This window comes from Ambystoma mexicanum, chromosome 6p (assembly GCF_040938575.1).
Source record: "Ambystoma mexicanum isolate Mex_15411 chromosome 6p, UKY_AmexF1_1, whole genome shotgun sequence".
Classification (NCBI taxonomy): domain Eukaryota; kingdom Metazoa; phylum Chordata; class Amphibia; order Caudata; family Ambystomatidae; genus Ambystoma; species Ambystoma mexicanum.
Window position 1 is genome coordinate 1,133,333,573 of NC_090935.1, and position 23,655 is coordinate 1,133,357,227.

Genomic DNA, 23,655 nt, shown 5'->3' on the forward strand with positions numbered 1-23,655 from the left:
AAAAAAGGGCAACAAAAGGGTGCTCGCAAATTCTTACGTAACCTAAACATGTTCAAACTGGTGGATAAGGCTATTACCTCGAGCTTGAAATTAGCCGATACGATTAATGAGAAGGTATCCGTACGCTCAATCGAAACGGTAAAGGAACCTGGTACTATTGAAAGCTTATCATGCCAAGAGGACCACTCAATTCAGATTGAGTTATTGGATCTTTCCACATATGAGGAGACTGATCCAACAAGTGACTCCGGTCCAAGTGAGCCGCCAGGCATTGAAGTTCCACAGAAAGGAAGTATCACTGGTTTAATGATTGCTCCAAAATGTGACGTTCCTCATCGACAGAATGATACTCAAATATCGCACAAAAGTTGCACTATCCCTGGGAGCAATAACCCGCTATCGTGTCCATTTGACCTCTCCAAACTGAGGCGATGCGAGATCATTCCTAACATAACTGGAGACGGGGTAAGGGCCAGTGTACCCAGGAGTCCGGTCTTTAAAACACTTCAAGAGAGACGGGAAGGTCAGCGTATGAATAAACCACAGAATACGTTCGCGCCCAGCAAAATCAACCGCATTGGCTCGAATGGAGCCAACCAAATGGAACGAAGCGGTGTCTCCCTCCCTACTTTCGCCACTGAATTCCGATGTCCTCGACTGGAAATGTCCTTCGATCACCTTCCATTGCCAAAAAAAAGCGATTCTATGGCTGAACAAAGGCAAGAACAAATGGGTGAGAAAGAATCATCCGATTCTAGTCAAACTAACGTTGGAAAGTCTATCTAGAGGAGATAACTTAATTTTGAATAGATCTAACGTATTAAAATTATTACATCATATTCCCCGTCTTCGGTCGCTTGTTTCAAAGGACATACAAACGGTAGAATTTCCAGATGAGATCCGTACAGACCTAGTGATCCTTCATTTAAATTCCCACATAATTGCGAATGAAATTTTGGAGGCTGAAGAAGACCTGCTATCGATGGGTTTTGATTTATATAAAGCGGAGGACGTCGAAAGCAGTGCAAATGAACAAAGACTGAAAGGCCCCCGAGATGCACGGGCCCCTCAGACAGATACACAACGGCCCAGTCTAATAGTACAAAATGCAAAGGTATCTAATTACTCTCAACGGCTGCCGCAGAAGCAAAACGAAAAACTGCAGCCGCAGAGGCAAAATGAAGAACTCCGAAATGTTTGTCACAAGGAAGTCATAAACCTGAACGACGAGCTCCTCGAGGAGAGTGAGCTAAAGAGAATGACCCCGATGGAGAAAATCAAAATAACAATAGCAAACAGAACTCCAGTTCCTGGGGTAATGGCCCTGAATACAAATAATCAGGTAGAAAATGAGGCCCCGCGGGAATGGTCTTGGTTAGCTTCAGCCCTGCATATTAAAAAGAACAGCTAACGTTCGATCCTGAATCAGGCTCAAGACTGTTCGTTTGCATCTTGGAACACTCGCGGCTTTTTTCATCTGTTTAACACCCCATGGTCTGACGACCTACAGGTGATATGTCTGCAAGAAACTTGGTTGCGCGAATCTCCATTGTTACCTGATTTTGAAGTTGCACTGAATCCAGCCTCGAAGGGTGAAAAAGGACGCCCGGTAGCAGGGTTATTAACCCTGATCAAACGATCGTCCGGTTACCGCCTAATTAAATCAACAAACCACACGCCCTACATCCAAGTATGCGAGTTAAAGAAATCCACTGACAAATCTTCGTCAGATGACACATTAAATATAATTAATATTTATTGGAATCATCAAGCGGCGGGGACTCATTCTTTTATCGATCAAGTTTCCGTAATAATCGACAACTTGCGGGAATCTTCAAGTGGTTCAGACACTATGCTCTGCGGTGACTTAAACATCGACTTTTTTACACCGCAGAGCGAAGCTAAAAGACGCCTCGCACAATCTTGGTTGGATGAACTGAATATAAGAGGGTTGGAGATGTTAAACGGACACATACAGGGAGATACGCCACCTAAAGCCACGTGGCAAAATGGAACTCAACGTTCAATCATTGATTACATTTTTGTCTCTGATAAACTTCAGGATCGAATAAAATCTTTGAATGTCTGTAAAATGATGAACAGCGACCATGACATGTTGGTAACAAAATTCGACAACAAACTTGCAACACAAAGACAAAAATGGGGTTTTAACACCTTAGTCGAACCGAACAGACTACGCTTAAGACTAGAAGAACAGGATGTCGCCAAGATTTATACTCAGTTCAAATCGCACCCAACAGACATCGAATATGCTCCGATTTTGATGCAATTCAAATCTAAGATCAATGGAATGAAAAATCGCAGTTTCCAAAGAAATCACTCCTTTGATTTAGCAGTGTTACTACGAAAGAGATCAATGCGAGCAGAAATCAGGAAGAACAATAAAGGTCCAGCAGAAGAAAAATCGCTAAAAAACAAGGCAACTAGACAGCGCTACAAAAACTGGATTAAATCCCACCGAGCCATTCTACATCAAAATGACGCTGAGGCAATGTTACGTACGTTATTATCCAAGAACAGCGGGGATTTCTGGCGAGTAATAAACGAATTGGAAGCACCACAGAAGGCGTTAGTTACATGTCAAGTAACGGAAGAAGACTGGATCAAGCATTTTACCACGTTATATGCTAAACCTCGCACTCCAGAAAGGCTATCACTATCCACACTATTAAAGTGGAACCTGACTTTTTCAAAAGCTGAAATCCGGGAAGTCATAATGAACGCAAAAAACTCAAGAGCACCGGGACCAGATGGACTGACGAATCTTATGATTAAACAGTTCCCTGCCCAATGGACGGATTTGTGCTCCGACTTGTTTATACGAATAAATCTAGAGAAACGAGTGCCGACTTCCTGGAAAACTAGTATCATAGTACCAATATTCAAAAAGGGGAACAGAGCGCTACCAAACAACTATCGCCCTGTGGCACTGCTCGATGTGTTAGGTAAAATATATGCATCGTTATTGCAAAAGAAATTGATTAAATGGGCTCAATCGGCGCAAAAAGTCGATGAGAGACAAGCAGGGTTTGTGAAACAAGTAGGGTGCTCATTGAATCTGCTGATCTTGAATCTGCTAAAGATGGAAGCTCTGAGGACAAACACTAGAGTCTACGTGGCCTTTGTTGATTTCTCGATGGCGTTCGATATGATTGATCGCAATGTGCTGTGGCAGAAATTGGAAACCTGGGAGTGTCCAGAAGATCTTCTTGCAGCGATCAAAGAACTTCATACTGACACTTCGATCGCCATTCGCCTCGATCAAAAAGGTGCTTTATCGCCCAACATTAACACCTATAAAGGAGTCAAACAAGGTTGCCCATTAGCAGCAGCGATCTTTAGCTTATTTATTTTTGATATAGGTGAGGCAATCCAATCTGTTAGAGCCTTTTCACCTAAACTTAACTCAGCTCCAGTAAGCTGGTTAATGTATGCCGATGACTTTGTTCTTCTGGATCGTACACCGATCGGGCTTCAACGTAAATTGGACGCGGTCCAACAATACGTAGACAAGAACCGTTTAAAAATCAACCCGTCAAAAACAGAAATTCTGGTGTTTGAAAATCTACGATCTAGTCGGAATCAAAAGAGACTAAAATATCGGTGGAGTGTAAATCAGGTCAAGCTAGAGTCATCGACCTCCGTAAAATATCTGGGAATGATCCTTAACTCTAGCATTTGTGATGACCCGTGGGTAATTGACTCCAAGAGGAAATGCGGGCAGCTGGCATGTCAAGCACTAGTAATCCACCAAAAATATGGCCGTCTTTCGATACGTCCAGTGAGGAATTTTTACGAACAAAAAGTGGTCCCTATCTTGTCTTACGGTGCAGAAAATGCTTTTGGCTGCCCTCCATCTCACTGGGCCTCTTTAGAACATATGTTTTGGTCAAAAGCACTGAGTTTGCCAATAGGCATTTCTACATCGTGTATAAGATACGAACTTGCTCTCGTGTCACTACACGCACGGATCTGTTGGAACCAACTGGTGTTGTTACGAAAATCTAAACCCGAAGTTGGAATTCCCCAATTCAAGATCTTCCATAAAGCAAGCGATGGAGTTACCGACATATGGTCGCAGTGGACAAAACGAGGTGAAGACTTGTTGTCTGGGTTTAACATCAATGCACAATCTCTCTGCGTTAACCCAGCTGGTGCCAAAGTAAAGATCTGGCGTGCAGATTGGATAACAACAAGTAACGAGCGCCTTTCCGCAAGTGCGATGAAAGATGCGCCGGCTGAAGCCAGAAGGTATAATTCGTTGCTTCCCTACATAAGTCTATTCCCAAATCCAAATGCACGAAGACTTTACATGCTATTTAGGCTGAACGCCTTCCTAACGAAGGATCGACTCAAACTGAAAGCAGGAGAAACTGACGTAAATGTAATCTGTCGTATCTGTGGTAAAGATATGGAATCCCTGAAACACCTCGTCTTATTCTGTTCGGCTCTAAAAAACGAAAGATCTATTCATCTGGGTGAATGGGCTTTAAATCACCAAGCATTGAGTGCCGAAGATTGGTGGCAGAAAATGTGGAACGGAACGGAAATTAATCATGCCCCTGACCTCATTTTTGTCAGTAATCGAAGAGTTGCTAAAGAAATTTATGCCAAAAATGTAAATGAATTCGTGTGATTTTTAGATTTGTGATTAGTAAGAAAATTCGATTTGTCAGTTAAGCCAGAGAAAAAGACAGAGAAATGGGCGAAGGCTACAGGGGCACTTTTAAGTAAAGCCGTGATAATTGTAAAAGTGTGAATGCGGAATCGTTGTGTAAACATTTTAAAGGTTTGATTTTCAAACCAATAAAAAATAAAAAAATAAAAAATAGCATCCTAATAACCTCCAACAGTGCCCATTTGAAGGCCCTAGTGGGTTTAGAATAGCAGCAATTGTAGGATTGACACTGTGGGGCAGGACAAAGGATCCAAATCACTCTACAACATGACAAGAATGTCCTCAGCCAACACCCATACATTTCCTTAGTGTTAGTTCTCTGGGCATAGAGGAGAACCTCCAAGATGTCCCCAGATAGACCCTAAGCCATATGCATCAGCCTCTCAGTAACCAAGCATAGAAGCTGTGTTAAGGCTCGGTTAGAGGAATGATGGTCATGTTAAAGAGATCTGAGTACCATGTCCGACAAACCCATTCTGGGCCAATCGGAAAAATAGTGGTGTTGCATCTCTGAAACTAAGGGATTATGTGAATCCTTGGGAATACTTAATTCCACTTGACTAGAAGCGCCTTCCCCAATGCCCCTTTCAGGGAACATTCCCATGGAACAGAGCAGTAGGCACTTTCTGTTGCCACTGGAGGTGAAAGGGCCCACTTGTGCGTAACCCTAAAGGATGAAGATCTCTTGTCAGACCACCTGGCAAAGCTCCAACTCATGGGAGAAAGAGCCCTGCCTGCTCCGGTCAACCACCACAACATACTCCATCGCAGCAAGATGGTCTGTCAAGAGATGTTGTTCTCCAAGGCCAGAACCGTAGCCACATTGCTTCCCTATGCAGGGGAAGTGGCCCTACACTACCCCCCTTGTTGAGATAGTGTATGGACACAGTGCTGTCTGACAACATCATGATACACTTTCCTTGGATCGATGAAAGAAAGCCTATCAGTCGAAGTGAAGCATGATCACTTGCATCTCTAAAAGTTTGATGTGGAACCTGGACTCCGCCAAGGACTAAAGCATGGTCACTGAGGTTATTCAGGCGAGCAACTCAGCCATTCAGAGGCAAGTCCATGACCTCTAGCCACTGTTGCCAAAACACCTTGCCCACAATGAATTTGTCTAGTTGAGGCCACTACAAGAGATCATGTGCTACACACAACTCAAGACCCAAAGAAAGCTGGTCATGTAACTGGAAAACAGACCACAGAGTGCAGAAGCCACTAAAGTGATCATATCTGTAATCACACCTCTGGCACCAAGAAAACTCAGGATGCTATGACACCCAAGAGACAGAGGAAGGGCGAGTCTGTCTGAACCTGACTTTTCTGAAACCGGTCTACCATCAGGGAGATGTTGATGGCCCTGTCCTCGGGCAGAAAAGCCTTTCCCTGAGTAAGTGTCTGACGAGCAGGAGCAGATAATCTCAAGCTGTAAAACAGATGGGAAGTTTGGCATAGAGGGGATAAAACCTAGTTCAGTGGACGAGACGTAACAAACTGGACCTCCTGGCAGGGGAAGACGTGGACCTTCTGCCTCCTGAAACCATCTGCTTCAGATGAACGTTGGCTTGATTGAAATCTTTCAGGCAGAGGTTAGGGAGAACACAAAACTGGTAAGGGTACTGCCTAACACGAACCCCAGGTACTTTCCCTGCTTTGGATGAATAGGCAATAGAAAATAAGCACCCTGGAATTTCAACACCACCAGCCAATCCTGGAACTCCACAGCTTGGAGGATCGTTCATAGGGTTCCCATCTTGAATCTGTCCTTCCTGAGGTAGTTGTTCAAGCAACTCAGTTCCAAGATGGGATGCAGGCCCTTGCCTTCTTTGGGACTAAGAAGTATTGAGACTACCACGCTCTGAGGCTGGAAACAGCTCCTTGGCTGCTTTGTCAAAGAGGATTTTTACTTTCTCTAGGAAAAAGGAATCCACTAAAGATGACTGTCAAGAAGACGGGGTGGCCTGGCCAGGAAGTCTTTGTAGAAAAGGGAGATACCAATCCTGTGATACCATCCAAAGTGCCGATGGCACTAAAGGAGTGGAACATAACTTTTCGGAGTGCAGGATTATCCTTCCCCTACTGATGTCAAAAGTTGAAAGGACACCTCAAAGAAATGTTGTGACTAAAATGGAAGAGGGAACAGTGGCCGAAGAAGATTGGCTTTTCTGGCATCCACAACCTTTGCCTAGGCTAGTATATCTCTTGACATTTTTGCAAGCAGAAACCTCACCATGTCCTCTTTGAGCAAATGAAGTAAAATGGCAAAAACCATGACCTCTGGAGAAAGCAGTTGAAGAGGAAGAGACTGTTGTGGGTTGTTGGACCGTCAGGCCGAAAGACTTAGCAGCTGCCGCTGAATTTATGAATTTCTCAAGTTACTCGCCTGCCTCAATTTAAACAAATTCTCGCAAACGAAGGGCATGTCCATTAATATGGCTTGGACAGCGGACGGAAACCTGAAGTCTTCAGCCATGAATGTCTCATGGGGACTGACACCGCGCCCAGTTGAGCAGGCTACGCATTCAGCTGTATCAAGGCCTGACCGAAGAGCCTGGAAAGCTGCATCCTTTCCAAACACTATTAGGGCCTTGCAACCATTTCTGATCTAGCCTTCGGGTAAATGCTCTGCTGCTTCAGGAATCACTGTCAATAGAATGTGGCTTTGCTAGAGCAAATAAGGTATTCATGGCATTTAAAGGAATCTATATGATTACTGCGACCCCATCACTGCGACCCCAAAATTGCCGACTTTTTTTATTTCAACCCCCTTTACACCACATATATATGCGGGAGAGACCCCCCTCAGCACCATCTACTTGCCTTATATACCATTACCCCCCCACATATATACATGTGGTGTAAAGGGGGACGAAATAAAGTCGACATTTTCAGAAGCCGCACTGATGGGGTGCAGTAATCGTCTAATTCCATTTAAAGCCACACTTCTGAATGCAAAGATATTTCTCCATTGCATCTAGCTTTTCTTACTTTCCTTGCTGGTGGGAATGTGAAAAAAGACAAAGATTTGAACCCGCAGTAGAAGCCTATACCACTAAGCATTACGGAGTTGGGTGATTGGACAAGAAGATTAGATCCAATGTTGCACGTTCATACTTCTCAGGGGTGCTGCAAAATACTCACTGGAACTACCAGAGGAGTATTAAAAGGAAGCAGGTGTTTCTCTTGCCGGTCCTTTGTTTAAAATGTCTGTGAGCTCATACTGGGTCATAGTTGGGATACCAAGTCGCAGTGACTCCACCACCTACAGACACCACTGGTGGAGGCCATAAAATGAGACCTGCATAAAATGCTGACATAAATTAACTGCAAAACCCGGCTATGTCCATGTCGAAGAGGAATTCCTCTCTCAGGGAGGGTTCTCAAGTTGCAGAAGTGGGCTAGATGCCATAAGAGACAACACCCCCTCTTCATCAAAACTACTTTGCATCGTATAAAAAAAAAAATATTTTCTTGGAGTATAGGTATCAAAAACAATGTAAGTCAAGCGTGCAGTGGTCTTGCGAAGCGCCGCGGCTTCAAAGTACTCCATGGTCAAGGCCGTCAGAGACAGGTTGACGTTGACCTTTACCAGCGAAAGGCTCCAAATGGCTCTTCTTCAACAAAGCATAAGCAAAGAGCTTCAATATACGGCTTCTGGGTGCAGAAGGGCCTCTATCTGCATTTGAAGGTGCAGTGGGCCATGACTCTGTCAGCAGCGTGGAGGCAGCAGCGGCCGACGCTTAGGCCTTCGCAAAGATGTCTTTTTTAATTTAATTAACAATTTCACCTGGGACAACAAACTAGTAGGGAACATTACATGGCATTCAGACGAGTCTCGGGAGGGGGTTCTGCATGGTCAGAAAGCCTTCCCTATTCAGAACATATATTCTCTGAGGAAGTACCCTGGAGAGATTTAGACAGCAGCCGACAGAGACAGCTTTGCCACCACCCAGTCCCCATCATCGACAGAATACACATGCCACCACATTGTGTCCTGAGCCCAGGCACCAAAAGGACTGCATGATATTCAGTGACTGACATTTTAGAAGTGCATTGAAACTCAAGGCCTTTGTGTTCTGGCCATGTTACAAACAAAATCCCAGGAGGTGCAGCGAGCCTGGGGTGTTTACCCACAGATTTCCGTGTCATAGACTGAGGCAGGCATGGTCTCTGAGGAGAACCCAGTGGGACACACTCGCGTTACTGTTTCCCTTCGTCAGCGCTGCCTGTGATGTAGCCAGGATTGGTTTGTGTCGACCCTCGTTCACCAGGAGGCCATTTAAAAGACTCAATTGAAACCCGGCAACAGTTGTTTGAATACTGGAATAATTCCAGTTCTTTCCCGAGATTCTAGAAATTCGGTTGATTTTCCTTGAGTCAAACCTAACGGGTTTTGACCATTTAGAGCATATGACATTGGGAGTCAGTGGTAATATTGTATCAATTGTTTCTCCTGACGAAGACGTTATTCCAATAATTTCACAAAACATCGAAACCGGTAGAGAAGAACATCCGGGGATGGGATTTATCATTCTTTGTTTAAAGTACCCACTCTGTAGAATAGAGCACATTTCTGGTTAATGGTTGTGCTGATACACATCCCATGTGGATAAAATTAAATATTTAAGACCATGTGGGGCTAATTTATGAAATGCTACCACATATGGATTGCACTAAAAGTTTTAGTTCAAATCTTTTTACTGTGAGTGAATGAGGCTGATGGATTTGAGTTGCAAATGATGGTTTGACTGTTGATGAATGATGGTGATGTTAGGTTTTTATTATCTGGTGTCTTATGCTCCCCTGCAATGTTATTGTAATTTAATGTGTGTGCATTAATGATGAATTCATTTTTTGAAAATCATGTATCTCAATAAATAACATTTTTGATACCTTTAAAAATTAAAAAACAACCTCTGGACAAATTCTTTTAGTATATCATGTTACAAAGAAAACATTATCTCAAGGAGAAACATTCTGACACAACATGCTAAGTGCTTGGATAGAAAATCATCTGAAGTCACAAGGGCATGGTATGCTTTATCTATACATAAAATGCTGATGGTGTCACTTCCAGAGCCATTGGATTGTCATGGCAAGTCGACGCCGAGCTTCACTGTGCCGCCTGTTATGAGAGGTTTCTGATGGCACGTGGCACCGCAGAATGAGAAATCTGTGGGAGGATGCAATCCATCAGAAAAAAAGGTTTTCCAGTAGGTCACCAATGAGCATTTCTGGAGATATAGTACTTCTAATGTATGCACTGTAAAGTGCACCAATTAATGAAAACAAAGATAGCCCTACTCTGTGAATCACTGTCGATTAGGTGAACCCACTACCCTTCGCTTCCCATCCCTGTATTGAACCCCAGAAACTCCTTCTCCCATTATTGATTCACGTCTGGGAGGTGGGGGTGGGGGGGTTGTGACTTAGGGATAGGACTGGGAGGATGACAAATTGGAAAAGAAAAGCAGAAAAAGGCTGACACTGAGGGAACCAATTACCACCTTTTCCTTCAGCCGTTTTACCCTGCTACACAGACTCCTTTGATAAAAGAGACAATAGAAAATGGTGCTCTAACTTTAGCATCGGGTGGTTGCTTTTTTGAATAAAATAGCCCTTTCATACCATCTCTTTTACTGATATGTTAACTCTGACTGTAAGCTAGAGCATTCTTCTGCTAGATCTAAAAAGGAGAAATATGTCAAGATGACAGGCGTGCTGACATAATCTGGCACCACATTCTATGGCTATAACCAACTTTAACAAACTGGAATCCAAAAGTGCAAGTGCAGGGCAGGCCCTAGGGCAAGACAATAAAATGAAGGTACATTGTGCACTACCAGTACAAAGCAATGCTGAGTGGAATGTTTTAAATTACAGAGGATTATGAGGTGAGAAGATATGGGGAGAGAAGGGGGAATGTGGATAAAGTTGCCCATTTCAGAGGGAGAGACAGTTTGTACCTCTAGACCGAAGGAGTAACTTATTTTTTGTTTACAAGCCATATCCATTCATGGCACGTCACTTACCTCAGTCTACACCAGCAGCAATGAGAGACTAAGATCCCTCCCTATGTCTCCGAAACTTCCATTTTAGAAATGTTTATTGCTGAAGCTATGTGGCTCCCTCAACCAAGACCAAAGCCCTCAACTCATTTGGTCTGCATCCTCTTTAAAGACACTGGATGCCTGCATTATCATTTTCTGTTTAAAGACACTGCCAATCTCACAGCAGAGGGATTTAATTTTAGAAGTGTGCCTGCTTCCGCTACTATCTTTTACGACAATATAGGCACATGGTTTGCATAGCTTCTGCTTCAAGCGAAAAGCTCTCTGCCAAGGCAGGTAAAAGTAAAGAGACTAGAATAATGGGAGCCCATGTATAAAATACACAGCAAATAAGAAACACTTTGCATAACTAGAAAAGAGGGATTGGCCTCCTTTACAAAAGGAGACCTAATTAAGTATTTGTTCATATCAACACAGACCAAGACTGTGGTTGAAATTAACAACTAATTGATCTATGTAGTCATCAGCAATTATTCTAAAACCCTGTCCCCTCATATTATTGTACACATTTGCTTCTATTGTCTAATAAACCCTTTCCAGTCTAATGCATCCTGATTTCCATGATTTTCAGCACACTGAGGCCACGTAAAGCACACCCAAGAGCACCACTCTAAAACTTTAACAGTAATTCATTATGGGATAAAGGTAGGAAAAGAGCCAGTCCATAGAAAGAAAAATATCAAGGCACGGGCGGATGGTGATTAGCATTTTGGGACCTATCCCTCGGAAGTTAACTAGTATGATTTCACAAGCCTTTTCAGGGCTCACAAAATCTACTAGCCCACTAGCATTGACGAGTAGTTGTTATGACGGACGAGTACCATTTGCATGTTACTCAACCTTGCTGGCGAGTATGGGGATATTAGAAACATATTTTTCATTTACTGTAAACAGACTTTGCTTGCAGAAAATGGCAAATACAAGTTTCACTGTGCATGCTTGACAGCATTGCACCAAATATGAAGTGTGCTTATGGCGACGTAGCACCTTTTTATAAAAAGTACTGGTAAATATGTTGTCACCAGTCACCTTGGGGCAAGTGCATTTCTCTTAGGTAGAGTATGTAAACTAAGGAACTTGCCCTGCAGGTCTAGTGGGATTTGCAAGGCCTGCTTTTGAAAATAGCAACTGCCCGCAGAGAGAAAATAATGCAGGTTTCAATGTAGAAAGGTGGTGTTGTTGCCTATGTAGTTGACAGTATGTCAGTGTTTTAGTTATTTCAGTTAATGAGAGGTTTTCTGTACACAAAGAAAACGTTCCCCTTAAGTCACTGTAAAATCAGAATAAAGTTGGAAACACAGTAAGAGATTCACTTTACCCCAGTGAAAAGGGTATAGAAGATGGTGGTCCTCTCATGTGAACTTTTAGCAGGGATGATATGTCACATTTCACATATGGATAGCATATAAAAAACACCACTATTTTTTGCCTGCTGTAGCAGCTCAGAATGCTAGCAAACAGATACTGCTAATATGTTTACAATTCAAATTATATATATATATATATATATATATATATATATATATATATATTTTGACAACAGTACATGTCTCTCAAAGACCACACTTAAATGATTTTTTGTCAGAGCACCCAAATAACAATTAGTACACCGTTAGAAGGGCCAGTCTAGTTCTTTGTACTCTCTGTTTCAAGTAATATCTATATTTACGTTTGGCTTCAACAGAACTGCCCCACTAGTGACTGCCCATGATAACATGGTGATTAGTTGGACGACTATTTCTTGGAAACAGGATACTGAATGAACAAGGAGTAAAATTAGTATTAATTGCAGTAACAGGATGTACGGTGCTCTGCTGTGTCAGTAATCAAAAATCACTTCAGAATATTGTCATATGACCATTAACAAAGAATTCTCAAATATTTCACTATACTTACCCTTAGCCATTGCTTCTCTGTCATTGAATCACTGTAGTCCACATCCCTGCGCTGGCGGGAACCCCTTCCAAATATTTTTTCTTCCTCTTCTTCGCAGGTAAGTCTTTCAACTTCTGCATCATCTTTGATGATCCACGATGGCAAGTCGTCCTCTTCCAGCAAGCGGGGCCTCCGGTTTGGGTTTCGAGCATCTTCTCTTCGGCGGTCAAGATCCATACGCTATGTGGGTTATTACAAACAAATGAGGTTTCCAACTAAAAGATTAATCTTCATCACATACTGATCATTTTCAATGTGCAAATGAAAGTTTTCTGCCATTTTAATTGGATAGGCATTCAATTCAGAGCACTGCCACTTTAGTAAATGATGTTCTTCAGAAGGTCAGAATAAATGTGTACATACAGAATAGGATGCATTGGCAGTTATTGAGTGAAAGCTGAAGATGAATATAGAGTGAACAAGTATGTTGCATGATATAGTGCAAATTAAGGAAATAAATATGGGATACATTACTCACCGTAATCGTATTTCTGATCCTTATATCTGCTTAGATTCACATGCTGTGCATAGGCCGACATCTAGGTGAAGCTGCAGAGTATTACAGTTTGTTTTTCGAAACTCGAAAATGGGCGTCGACACAGGGCGTGCCAGTAAAACTATCCCTAGTGTGACGTCCACTGTACCCATGATCCCTCACGCGTCTAGGACCCTCAGATTGTATTTTTTATGACATGAGGTAGCATGAGGAGTAGCGCGAGTACAGATGATCCAAGCAGATAGAAGATAGATAAGATAAGACTACAAGCCTCCATGCGCCTTCTCTCAGAGGGGAGGAAGGGTGGGTCACATGTGAATCTAAGCAGATACAAGCATCAGAAATACGATTACGGTGAGTAATGTATCCATCCGTTCTGAGGCTTGTGGAATCTGCTTAGATCACATGCTGTGCATAGATTAGCAAGCAGTGTTAGAAGGAGGTGGGATTTGAGAAGGGTCATGAGCAAATAAATGTCTTAGAACCGCTTGTCCCACTTGAGTATCTGTCTTGGAATGGGTGTCAATGCAGTAGTACTGAGTAAAAGTGTGAATAGAGCTCCAAGTAGCTGCTTTGCAAATGGTGTCAAGGGGAACATTTGCAATGAAAGACAGAGTGGCCCCAATGCCTCTTGTCGAGTGGGCTCTGGGCGTAAAAGGCAAAGTTTTGTCAGAAAGAGAGTAACACAATTGGATACAGTTGACAATCCACTTGGAGATGGCACCCTTAGAGACGTGATCTCCCTCTTTGCCTGTGGCTACGGAGACAAACAGTTGATCTGTTTCCCTAAGCGGTCTGGTCTTGTTTACGTAGTAAAGGACCGCCCTATGCACATCTAGGGTGTGTAGTTTAACATCAGCCGAGCTTTGTGGGTTTTGGAAGAAAGCCGGAAGCTCGATGGACTGGTTTACATGGAATTTAGAAATAAACTCAGGCGAGAACCTAGGGTGTGTCCGTAAAACCAGCTTATCCTTATGAATAGTAAAGAAAGGATCCTGCACTGACAGAGCCTGAATTTCACTGACCCTTCTTATGGATGTAATGGCTACTAAGAAGGCAGTCTTATAGGTCAGGTGTTTGAGACTTGTTTTATGCATGGGCTCGAATGGGGGGTTTAGATAGCACCACGTTCAGGTCCCATCCTGGTGGTGGGTTAGATATAAGAGGATGAAGTCTCTTTACTCCCTCCATGAAGGCTTTAACCACGGGTAACCTCCACCACGACACCTTGCTATGTGAGGTGGTGTACGCTGACAGTGCTGCCAGGTGTACCTTTAGTGGGTTGAAAACCAACCCTGCGTCCAGCAGGTGGAGCATGTATGTCACGACTGTGGAAGGAGTGCAATCAACTGGGTTGATTTGTTTATTCTGGCACCAGATAACGAATCTCTTCCATTTGTCGAAGTAGCAATGCCTCGTGTTCGGTTTCCTAGACTCTTTTAGGATGTCCATACACCTCTGTGGTAAATTGAGATGTCCAAACTCTATGACCTCAGGAGCCATGCTGCTAGGTTCATGGAGTTGGGTAGAGGATGCACCTTCTGACCTTGGTGCTGGGACAAAAGATTGTACCAGCCCGGGAGTTTGATGGGATCGCACACCGAAAGTCTGCGTAGGTCTGGAAACCACGGTTGTCTCGCCCACATGGGAGCAACTAGGACGAGCGTCATCGATTCCCTGTTCATCTTGTTCACCACCTTCCTGATGAGAGGAGTTGGTGGAAAAGCGTACGCACACATTCCTGACCAGTTCATCCACAGGGCGTTCCCCAGGGAGTCTGTTTGGGCAAACCTGGATGCGAATCCTGGGCACTGTCTGTTTTCGCTTGTGGCGAATAGGTCTATAGTGGGGAAACCCCACTGAGAGAAGAGATCTTCTACGATTTCTCTGTGTAGACACCATTCGTGTTCCTCCGGAAGGGGATCTCTGCTCAAAGCGTCCGCTAGAGAATTGAGATCCCCTGGAACATGTTGAGATGACAGAAAGATGTTCCGTCTGAGTGCCCATATCCAAATTTTCTGGGCAAGTCTGGACAGATTTGGCGCACGAGTCCCTCCTTGCTTGTTCAGGTAGAACATGGCTGTCATGCTGTCCGTCCGGATCTGCACCGACAGGTCCAGTAGGTGGGGCTCGAACGCTTGAAGTGCTCTGAAAACTGCCAGAAGCTCTAGCAGGTTGATGTGACTCTTGGCCACTGTGTGAGACCAGAGACCCTGAGCTGTGTGGTGGAGATGGTGAGCTCCCCATCCTGTCAGGCATGCGTCCGTCGTGACTACCGCCTGTATCTCGGGATCGTAAAAGGGTTTCCCCTGGATAGATTGTCTCTTGTCCACCAGTGGAGGCTTTGTACAAGTGTTGGCGAAACGACCACTAGATCGTCCCACTGACCACTTGCCTGAGACCACAGTTTCGCCAACCATTCTTGCATGGGACGCATGCACAGGCGCGCGTGGGGGACCAGGTAGATACAAGACGCCATCATGCCCAGCAACCGCATTGCTTTGCGTACTGTTATCTGGCGACCGGTTTGATATTGCAGAATTTGCAGTAGTATATTCCGAATTCTTTTCTCTGAAGGAAAAGCCAACCCCTCTTGAGTATTTAGAACAGCTCGTAGGAACTGCTTGGAGGTGCTGGGCACCAGATTTGATTTTTTCTCGTTTATGGAGAAGCCAAATTCGAAGAAGAGGTCGATAGTTCTTTGAATGTTTGTCCTGCAAATTACTGGAGTCTCCCCCGTGATGAGCCAGTCGTCCAGATAAGGGTACACTGGGATTGCCTCCCTGCGTAGGTGTGCCACCGTCACCGCCGCCAGTACCTTGGTGAATACCCTTGGAGCCGAGGCTACCCCGAAGGGCAGTACCTTGAACTGGTAGTGCTGACTGTCCACCTTGAAGCGCAGATATTTTCTGTGCGCTGGGAACATGGAAATATGAAAATAGGCATCTTTCATATCCAATGTTGCCATGTAATCCCCCTTTTTTAGGAGGGGAATTACCTCTTGGAGAGTAGTCATGCGAACATTTTTGGGGCTTGACATACTTGTTTGCAGGCCGTAAATCCAATACTGGGCACATTGTCAAATCTTTTTTTGGCACAAGGAAGTAAGTTGAATAAATACCCTTGTTTACCTGGTGTCCCGGGACGGTTTCTATTGCGTCCTTTGCGAGAAGATTTTCGATCTCTTCGAGTAGGATCTTCTGGTGGTCTAAGGAGTGTATTCTTTGTCGTGGTGGGTGGTTTCGTGGACGCTCTAGGAGTTCTATGCAGTATCCTGCGGACACTGTGGACAGCACCCATCTGTCTGATGTGATCGCTTCCCAAGCTTGGGTGAAGATGGAAATGCGCCCCCCTACTGGGGATGCGTGAGAAGGGACCCTGAACGGAGCGTCACTGTTTTAGTGGAGGCGTGCCCCCTCCTTTATTGGGACTGCCTCTACCCCTGTTAGGGAGAATTCTCTGTTTAGGCTGAATTTCCTAACCTAGTGAGTCCCCCAGCAGCTTTGCTGGATTTTTGGGGTTTATTTTTTTCTCCTGCCAAGAGTGAGACTCATTTACCCTCACTCTTGGACATGATTTGAAAGTGTTTCTTTGGATTTAGATGTGTTTAATGGGCTATGGGGTCTTTTACCCCATAGGGCTCCATGTGTTTTTGTGATCTGTGTTACACAGCACTCTCAGTGCAGTGACACAGGGGTGTCATAGTGACCCCCCAGTATAGACTCCATACCCTGCGACTGACTACTGTCTCCCAGGGCATGTAAAGTCACCATTGACTTTGCTAGTCTTATATTCTGGACAGAACCAGTACAAACCATCATATTGTGGACGTACTGGCTGGGGCAATTCGATTGCCCCAGGGTCTGTTAGTCGAGCGGGGCACGTCTCCGTCCCCCCTGATCGAGTTTTGGCTGGTGGCAGTGGATACTACTTTTTAAATTCAACCGCAAATATTTTCCTATGGGATTTCCCATTGTTTTAGGCTATCTTTATTTAATTATTTACGGTAGCCTCAAACACCGCCGGTTTATTTAATTAATATTAATTCTCCGGTTGGTATTTTTTGCCAAAACTTGATTCTAAAATGGCGTTTGTGTTCTCTTCTGTGACTCCAACCCAAGTCGAGCCCTTTGTTGCACTTTTTGGCGGGCTTCTCCACAGAAGCCCTCCAAAGTGGTGCCACTCTGTCTGGGGTACTCAGGAGGGGTGGAGGGGAATTTAGGCACCCTGGACTGAGTTGCTTAGGCAACTCCAGTCGCACTCCATCCTGATTGGCCCAAGTGGTGAGCCGGCCGGCTCACCACTTAGCATGTTTGAGTGACAGCTAGGCTGAGTGAATGGGGGTTTGCTGCATAAAAGCAGGGCTTTGGGGACTGGAACTTCAGAAGTCGCCACAGGACCTAAGAATCCGACGAGGGAGAAGCTGAGCCGACCTGCCACGACACCACCACCGGTGGAGCCCTGCTGGACCGCCTCACCACTTTTCCCAACGACAGAGGAGATCTCCCTCCGGAGAGTCTTCTTCCTTTGACTGGTGGGGATAACCAGTTTCACTGTCTTTTCGCCTTCCCGACGTACCTCGTGGCCGCCTTGCCTGTGCCCAGCACCCCGGCAACCGGGACACCACGTTTTACCACGACCGCAAAACAAAAGGTACCACCTTTAACCGGAAAACTCCACGGCTGGTTTCTTGCCTGGTAGTGTAACGACCTTCATCTTTCCTCCAAGTCGAGATCTTCTCTTCCCCTGGACGACAACGCAACTTGCACCCACTACCAGGAACAACTGCCACCGCTGGAGGATCCTTCCCACTTAAGGTACCGTGTCCCGCCTGGCTTCCCTTGCGACCGACTGTACGGGGTAGATTTAGCCCCCGGCTTTCGAACCTGGGTTAGCCTGGGACACTCTGGCTAAACTTTCCTAAGCCTCTCTAAACTCTTTTTGAACCCTCTGCAAGACTTTCTAAGCCTAGTGTAACTGTGTGATCTTGGACGCATTTGTGCTCTGCTCTCTCTAAGAGTGGGCCCAGCCTTTGGACTTTGGCTCACCAGTGACTTTTGCTCTTCTGCCTTGCTAACAGTGTTCCTGAATCTTAGAGTGGTGTACCTTTCCATATTCTGTCTTTTTCCCTCCCTTTCTCACAAACTTATTGGAGTGCCATCTAGTTAAGCGCTCACCTCTGTATGACAATAAGTGGTGTTTTACAGTGACTTATCTGATAAGGAAAAAGGGGTGTACATATTATAATTGTAACTGTGTTTAGAATATTTTACAATAAGAGTGCTGGAGTGTTTTCAACAGTGTTTTTAAATAAATAATGATATACTTTAATACCAAAGCTCTGGTCAGTGTTTGCTTGTATTGTTGTATCTGAGTGCCTATTGTGTATACTTTGCATACTGCCTAACTCTTCTTGAGGGAAGTCTGACTGCTCAGCCACAGCTACCAGGTAAATCTGGGTGGTGCGGACTGCTACCAAGTGGGTTTACTGCCAACACCTGTAGTCTTAAATCTTTTGCAGTGGTCCCTAAGGGAACTGCACAGGTTTCTGCCTAACAACCCCTACCACACCCTCTTTTGTTACCCCTGCCATAACTCTGGGTAGACTGCTGGTTAGTTTTCCATGGAGTACCCTGGCCTTGGGAATAGTTTGAGCCTCTTTGGGAGTTTTGTCCGCGAGGCCGACGAAAATTGCCATTCCCTCTCTGGTTAGGGGGTTTGTTGGTTACTTGCCCTAGGGACTTCAGTGTCTCGTACTCGTCCTTGGCATTCTTCAGCGCGTCCTCGACCGCCTTTCCAAACAATAGATCCGGCTCCACCGGCTTATCTATCAATGATGCTTGGGTCTCGGCCTTGAAACCAGACTGCCGTAGCCAAGCATGCCTCTTGATGACCGTGCTTTCAGCAATTGATCTGCTGGCGTTATCCACGGCATCAAAGGTTGATTTTAAAATGCAACCTGACACGGCTCTCCCCTCTGCCGAAACTCGTGCCAATTGGCTTTTTAAGGGTTCTGGGGCGGAGTCTATGAGAGCTGCAACTTCTTCCCACTGGTGGCAGTTGTAACTAGCCAGCAGGGTGGTGGAGTTGGCAATCCTTGCCTGGTAGGCGGAAGTGGAGGCTACTTTCCTGCCCAAGCCATAAATCTTCTTGCTCTCCTTGTCGGGGGAGCTTCGGACGATGACAAGGGTGTTCCCGCCCTCTTACGGGTGTTTGTAACAACCAGGGAGTCCGGTTTGAGATGTCCCCTTATGTATAGTGGGTCAGATTGGGCTGCCCTGAAAAGCTTTTAAATTCTGGGGTTTACTGCCCTAGTGAGATTGGGGTTAACAAGGGAAGGGTCTATCCTCCTTTGTATTGACTTAAGGATAGGGATGGCCTGAGCAACAGGTCTCCTTTCTCCCACCAATTCCTCTGCAAAGTCCCTCTCTTCCTGAGCACCTTGGGTGTCAATGTGGAAGTGCTGTGCCGCTCTGGACAGGACCTCATTCAGGAGAGGCTGGTTGTCGACAGGGGAGTCGGTAACCGCGGGCTCTTTCTCTACCGGGGAATCCACCCTGTATGTATCTGGGTCGTCCTCCTCCTCCTCATCATCATCATCCCCATAATAGCCTGTCCCAGTTTGTTCTTCGAACATGCCCGCGTCTGGATCCTCACCAAAGGATGGATCTTCCTGATATTGAGAATAGGGCTGTATATAGAAGGGGTCTGAAGACTGAGTTGGTGTTTCACCCCGGGACTTCTTACTTGGGGGTATAGGATCCTTAGAGCCTGAGGGAATTGACCCTTCTGGGTTATAAGAGATAAAGTGTTCCGGGTTTTTGGCGTAGAAATCTGCCAATGATGACATTCTTGACATTACTCTGTTTATGTCCTCACTGGACCATTCCCTTGAACTGGGAATAACTCTTTCCTGGAGTGCTTTCCCTGTTTTATCCTGACTAGACCTACTGGTTTGAACAGGGGTCTTAGGGACAAGAGACTGAGACTTGTCCGTCTGTTTAGGTGGAGTAGAATGTAGTTTAGGAGTGGAAGTAGGCTGGGACTGCTTACTTCGTTGTTTTCCCCCCTCCCCGTGGGTGGAAGAATGTTTCTCCGATTTTTGGGCCCTATCAGAGCTTTTCGATGCCTGGTGCCGAAATTCGGGGGTAGAGTCCCTGTCTCTGGAGAGTGTAAGGGTTTCGGTAGCAGCCTTCGCGCTGCCTGCAGACGCCGACTCCTGGAGTGTGGCCTGGGGGTAGAGGTCGGCGTCGTCACCCGACGACCGAACCTCAGTCCCTAAGGGGAGCGAGGCACTCTTAGCAACAGTGGAGGGTTGCCTGGTGTCATGAGGCGATCTCGAACGCGAATGCCCAGAGGACACTGCCTCGGTGGACCGTTCTCTACGTGCCTCTTTTCGGGAACTCGACGTGCGCATCGAGTCTCGGTTGGACCTTTGTTTGCTGGAAGTGGTGTGGGTAGCGCTCGTGTCGCCGGGGGTCTTCCCCATAGCTGCCCTGCCGGACAACCTTCCGAGGTCGGGGACTTGCGCTGGGCTGTCCATCGATGCCACATTGCCCTCGCCGTCCGAAAGTACGGCATCGCTGAAGGCACCCCCCGCGGCCATGGCCTCTTGTCGCCTGGCGTGGTGGGCCCAACGCTTTGACGAACGGTCCTTAAGGGTCTTCGGTTTAAATGGAATCTAATGGAATCCTTCCTCCCACAAATTCCTCATCTCAGAAAGACTCGGAAAGCCAAACAAAACCAGAACCTGAAGGAAGGAGGTGGAGGATCGGTCACTCACACAAGGAAACTCTGGAGCACCACACAAATCAAAAAGTAACCCGACTTGATAAGGAATCCAGGCAGCAGTGTTTTGGGAGAAGTGTGCATATCCGCCATGTTGCTGCTTGACAGATGTCCAAAACAGAGGAAACTGGTGTGTCTCTGATTGATTGCTTGGTAACTTCAGTTAGGAAATAAACATTCCTCATGTACTAATCATAAAAACATGAACAACACATTGCATTCCACATAATTACAAAAGAACAATTTCTGTCTGTAAATATAACACAGTACGTTAATAAAAACTGGTACCGCAGCAAATTATTGACCATCAAAGTATGTTTTTCCTTCTTTCTAAGGCCAAAATCAAAAATAAGGCCACCACATAACATGTATAGGCATCCTGGAGAAGTCAACGATAATTTAAAGGGCAAAATCCAATTGGTTAGAATACTATAACGCAATGAACTCTTCGTAATTACGTTTCCTGTGCCATAAGCCAACACGTGTTTCACTTTATAGGTTCCAATCAAATTGCATTGACCTATTGTGAGCTTCTTCACTGTATTTAATCCATAGTTCGCCTTAAGCACTCTTAGTGTGCTTTTTGTTTCCTTTTATAATTTGTGTGAGATTTTAGCTTCAAATTCTGTTAACAATGCTCTTTTTTCTTTTATTATTTGCATGTATTTGATCATTCTTGTATCTTAGTTACTAATTCTTCTACAACTCGGCATACTGAACTCATGTCTCTGGTGCTCTTCATCTTTGATTATGACAAAACTGCAGAGACACAAGTTCATCATGATATAGGTGATCAAGATATAAGAATGATCAAATATATGGAAATAATAAGAGTATTGCAGAAAACTTTGCAAAAAAAAAAATGGTACTAAGGAAATCAGGCTATATGCTTAAGGTAAGGATTTATTGCCTTGCTTATACAGAAGGATGATTAGTCCAGCTTTCTATCAGGACAGAAACTTACACCCATCAATAGGCAAGCATTAAAGACTAGAGAAAGCAGGAAACCCCATAATTAAGGCTAAGCTTTCAAAATAACAACTGGAGCACCGTCAATCCCTGCAGCCTTCAAGCAATGTGAGGATGTCAGTACCCCCTCCAACCCTTTAAAGCTCATGTCTTTAGTAACAGCTTAGCTTTGATCCATTTCAAACATACTTACTTTAATCCTAGTTTGAGTCGCATTATGATTTTTGAATAATGCCACCATCTTATCACCAAAAACAAACAAATGACTTACCTCTGGTAATGTTCTTTCCGATGGATGTTCCTCCCATGGATTCCTCATATTAGATATATCGATATCCTGCTTTGCAGCATTGAGTTGATGTACCTCGACAGTTATCCTGTTGCCTCAGTTCCTAGTTTATCCCTTTTTCTGCTCAGCCGACTTGAGGATAGATAAACCTGCATGGGCGAAGAAGTATCTCAACGACGTTCCAATTTTGAAAGTTATGAAGGGGGACCTGGAGAGGCTGTCGAAGTTGACCCTCTCCTGGTTAGGTCGAATGATGGCTGTTAAAACGGATATATTACTGAGGCTTGCCTTTCTCTTTTTTTCATTGGACATTGGATGGCACAACACAGGTGTTTCCAGGCGCAAAAGACAAGATGGAGGTTCGGGGGACATGGGAAATAACTTCTCCGCTAAAACTCGGGACACCCTGTCCTCTATCTCCTCTTCCTCTCTCGACTCCCCCTTTGGGCAGCTCTCCCTCTCCCTCTCCTGATCCTTTCTCCTCGTTCTCTCTGACAACGCCGGACAAGGTTTCTAAACATGTCTGGTCTATGAAAGTGTTGTCCAAACAGGTGCTCCCCTGCTACACCAGAACCATCAAGGACCATATTGACACCCTCACTACAGCCTAAGTCGATTTCTGTAATCACTCTTTCACCCCTGGAACTTTCCCCTATCCCCTTAAGCACTCCCTTGTGCACTCCCTCCTCAAGAAGCCGTCTGCCAATCCTACCCACCCGGCAAAGAATCACTCAATCTTCATTTCCCCTTTCCTGGGCAATCTCTTGGAAAAGTAGGCCATCACACAGCTTACTCTCCACACTAAATCTGTTGGTTGTCTCCATGACCATCAGTCTGGCTTCAGAGCTGCCAGAGGCATGGAAACACCTGTGGAAGATCTGATCTGTAACCTTGATTTCAGCATTCCTTCTGTCCTCATTCTCCTTGATCTTTCCTCTGCTTTTGACACAGTCAACCACGCCATACTGATCTATCGACTCTGTGAGAACCTGGGCATCATGGATCAGGCCCTGTAGTGGCTGACCTCTTTCCTTTTGGACCGCCCCTCCCAGGTCCAACTTGGTCACTTTCTCTCTGCCACCTCTCTCTCCATTGGTAACATTCCACACAGCTTTATCGTCTCACCCTGGTTTTCCAACCTCTACTTGGCCTCTTTGGCTCACCTGATCTCTACCTTCTCCTCTAACTTTCAGCGTTATGAAGATGCCACTCTGCTTTCCTTCAGGCTCCCCTCAGCCTCCTCTCCTCTCCTTCTCATTCCTGACTGTCTATCTGCGATTCAGGATTGGTAAGCCTCCAACTATCTCTGCCTTAATGCCAGTAAGACAGAGATCCTTCTCAATGGGACCCTGTCCCTGCTTTCCCTCTCTCACTCAGGCTGCCTGCCTTGAGCCCTCTTCCTTCG

The 23,655-nt window shown here is 45.1% G+C and overlaps 1 protein-coding gene across 2 annotated transcripts in view; it reads right to left on the minus strand.

Annotated features, from left to right (window-relative positions):
- Window positions 1–23,655, minus strand: part of SMARCA2 (SWI/SNF related BAF chromatin remodeling complex subunit ATPase 2) — a 3,136,185-nt gene that overhangs the window by 800,844 nt on the left and 2,311,686 nt on the right. The window contains exons 30-31 of one of the 2 annotated variants that reach the window (XM_069625746.1): window positions 12,670–12,888; window positions 9,748–9,875 (exon numbers count right to left, since the gene is read on the minus strand). In XM_069625746.1, the coding sequence (XP_069481847.1) occupies window positions 9,831–9,875; window positions 12,670–12,888 (264 nt within the window). In that variant the 3' untranslated portion in view covers window positions 9,748–9,830. Of the gene's footprint in view, window positions 1–9,747; window positions 9,876–12,669; window positions 12,889–23,655 lie in introns of those variants that run through there. The other variant, XM_069625745.1, reaches the window with a different exon arrangement.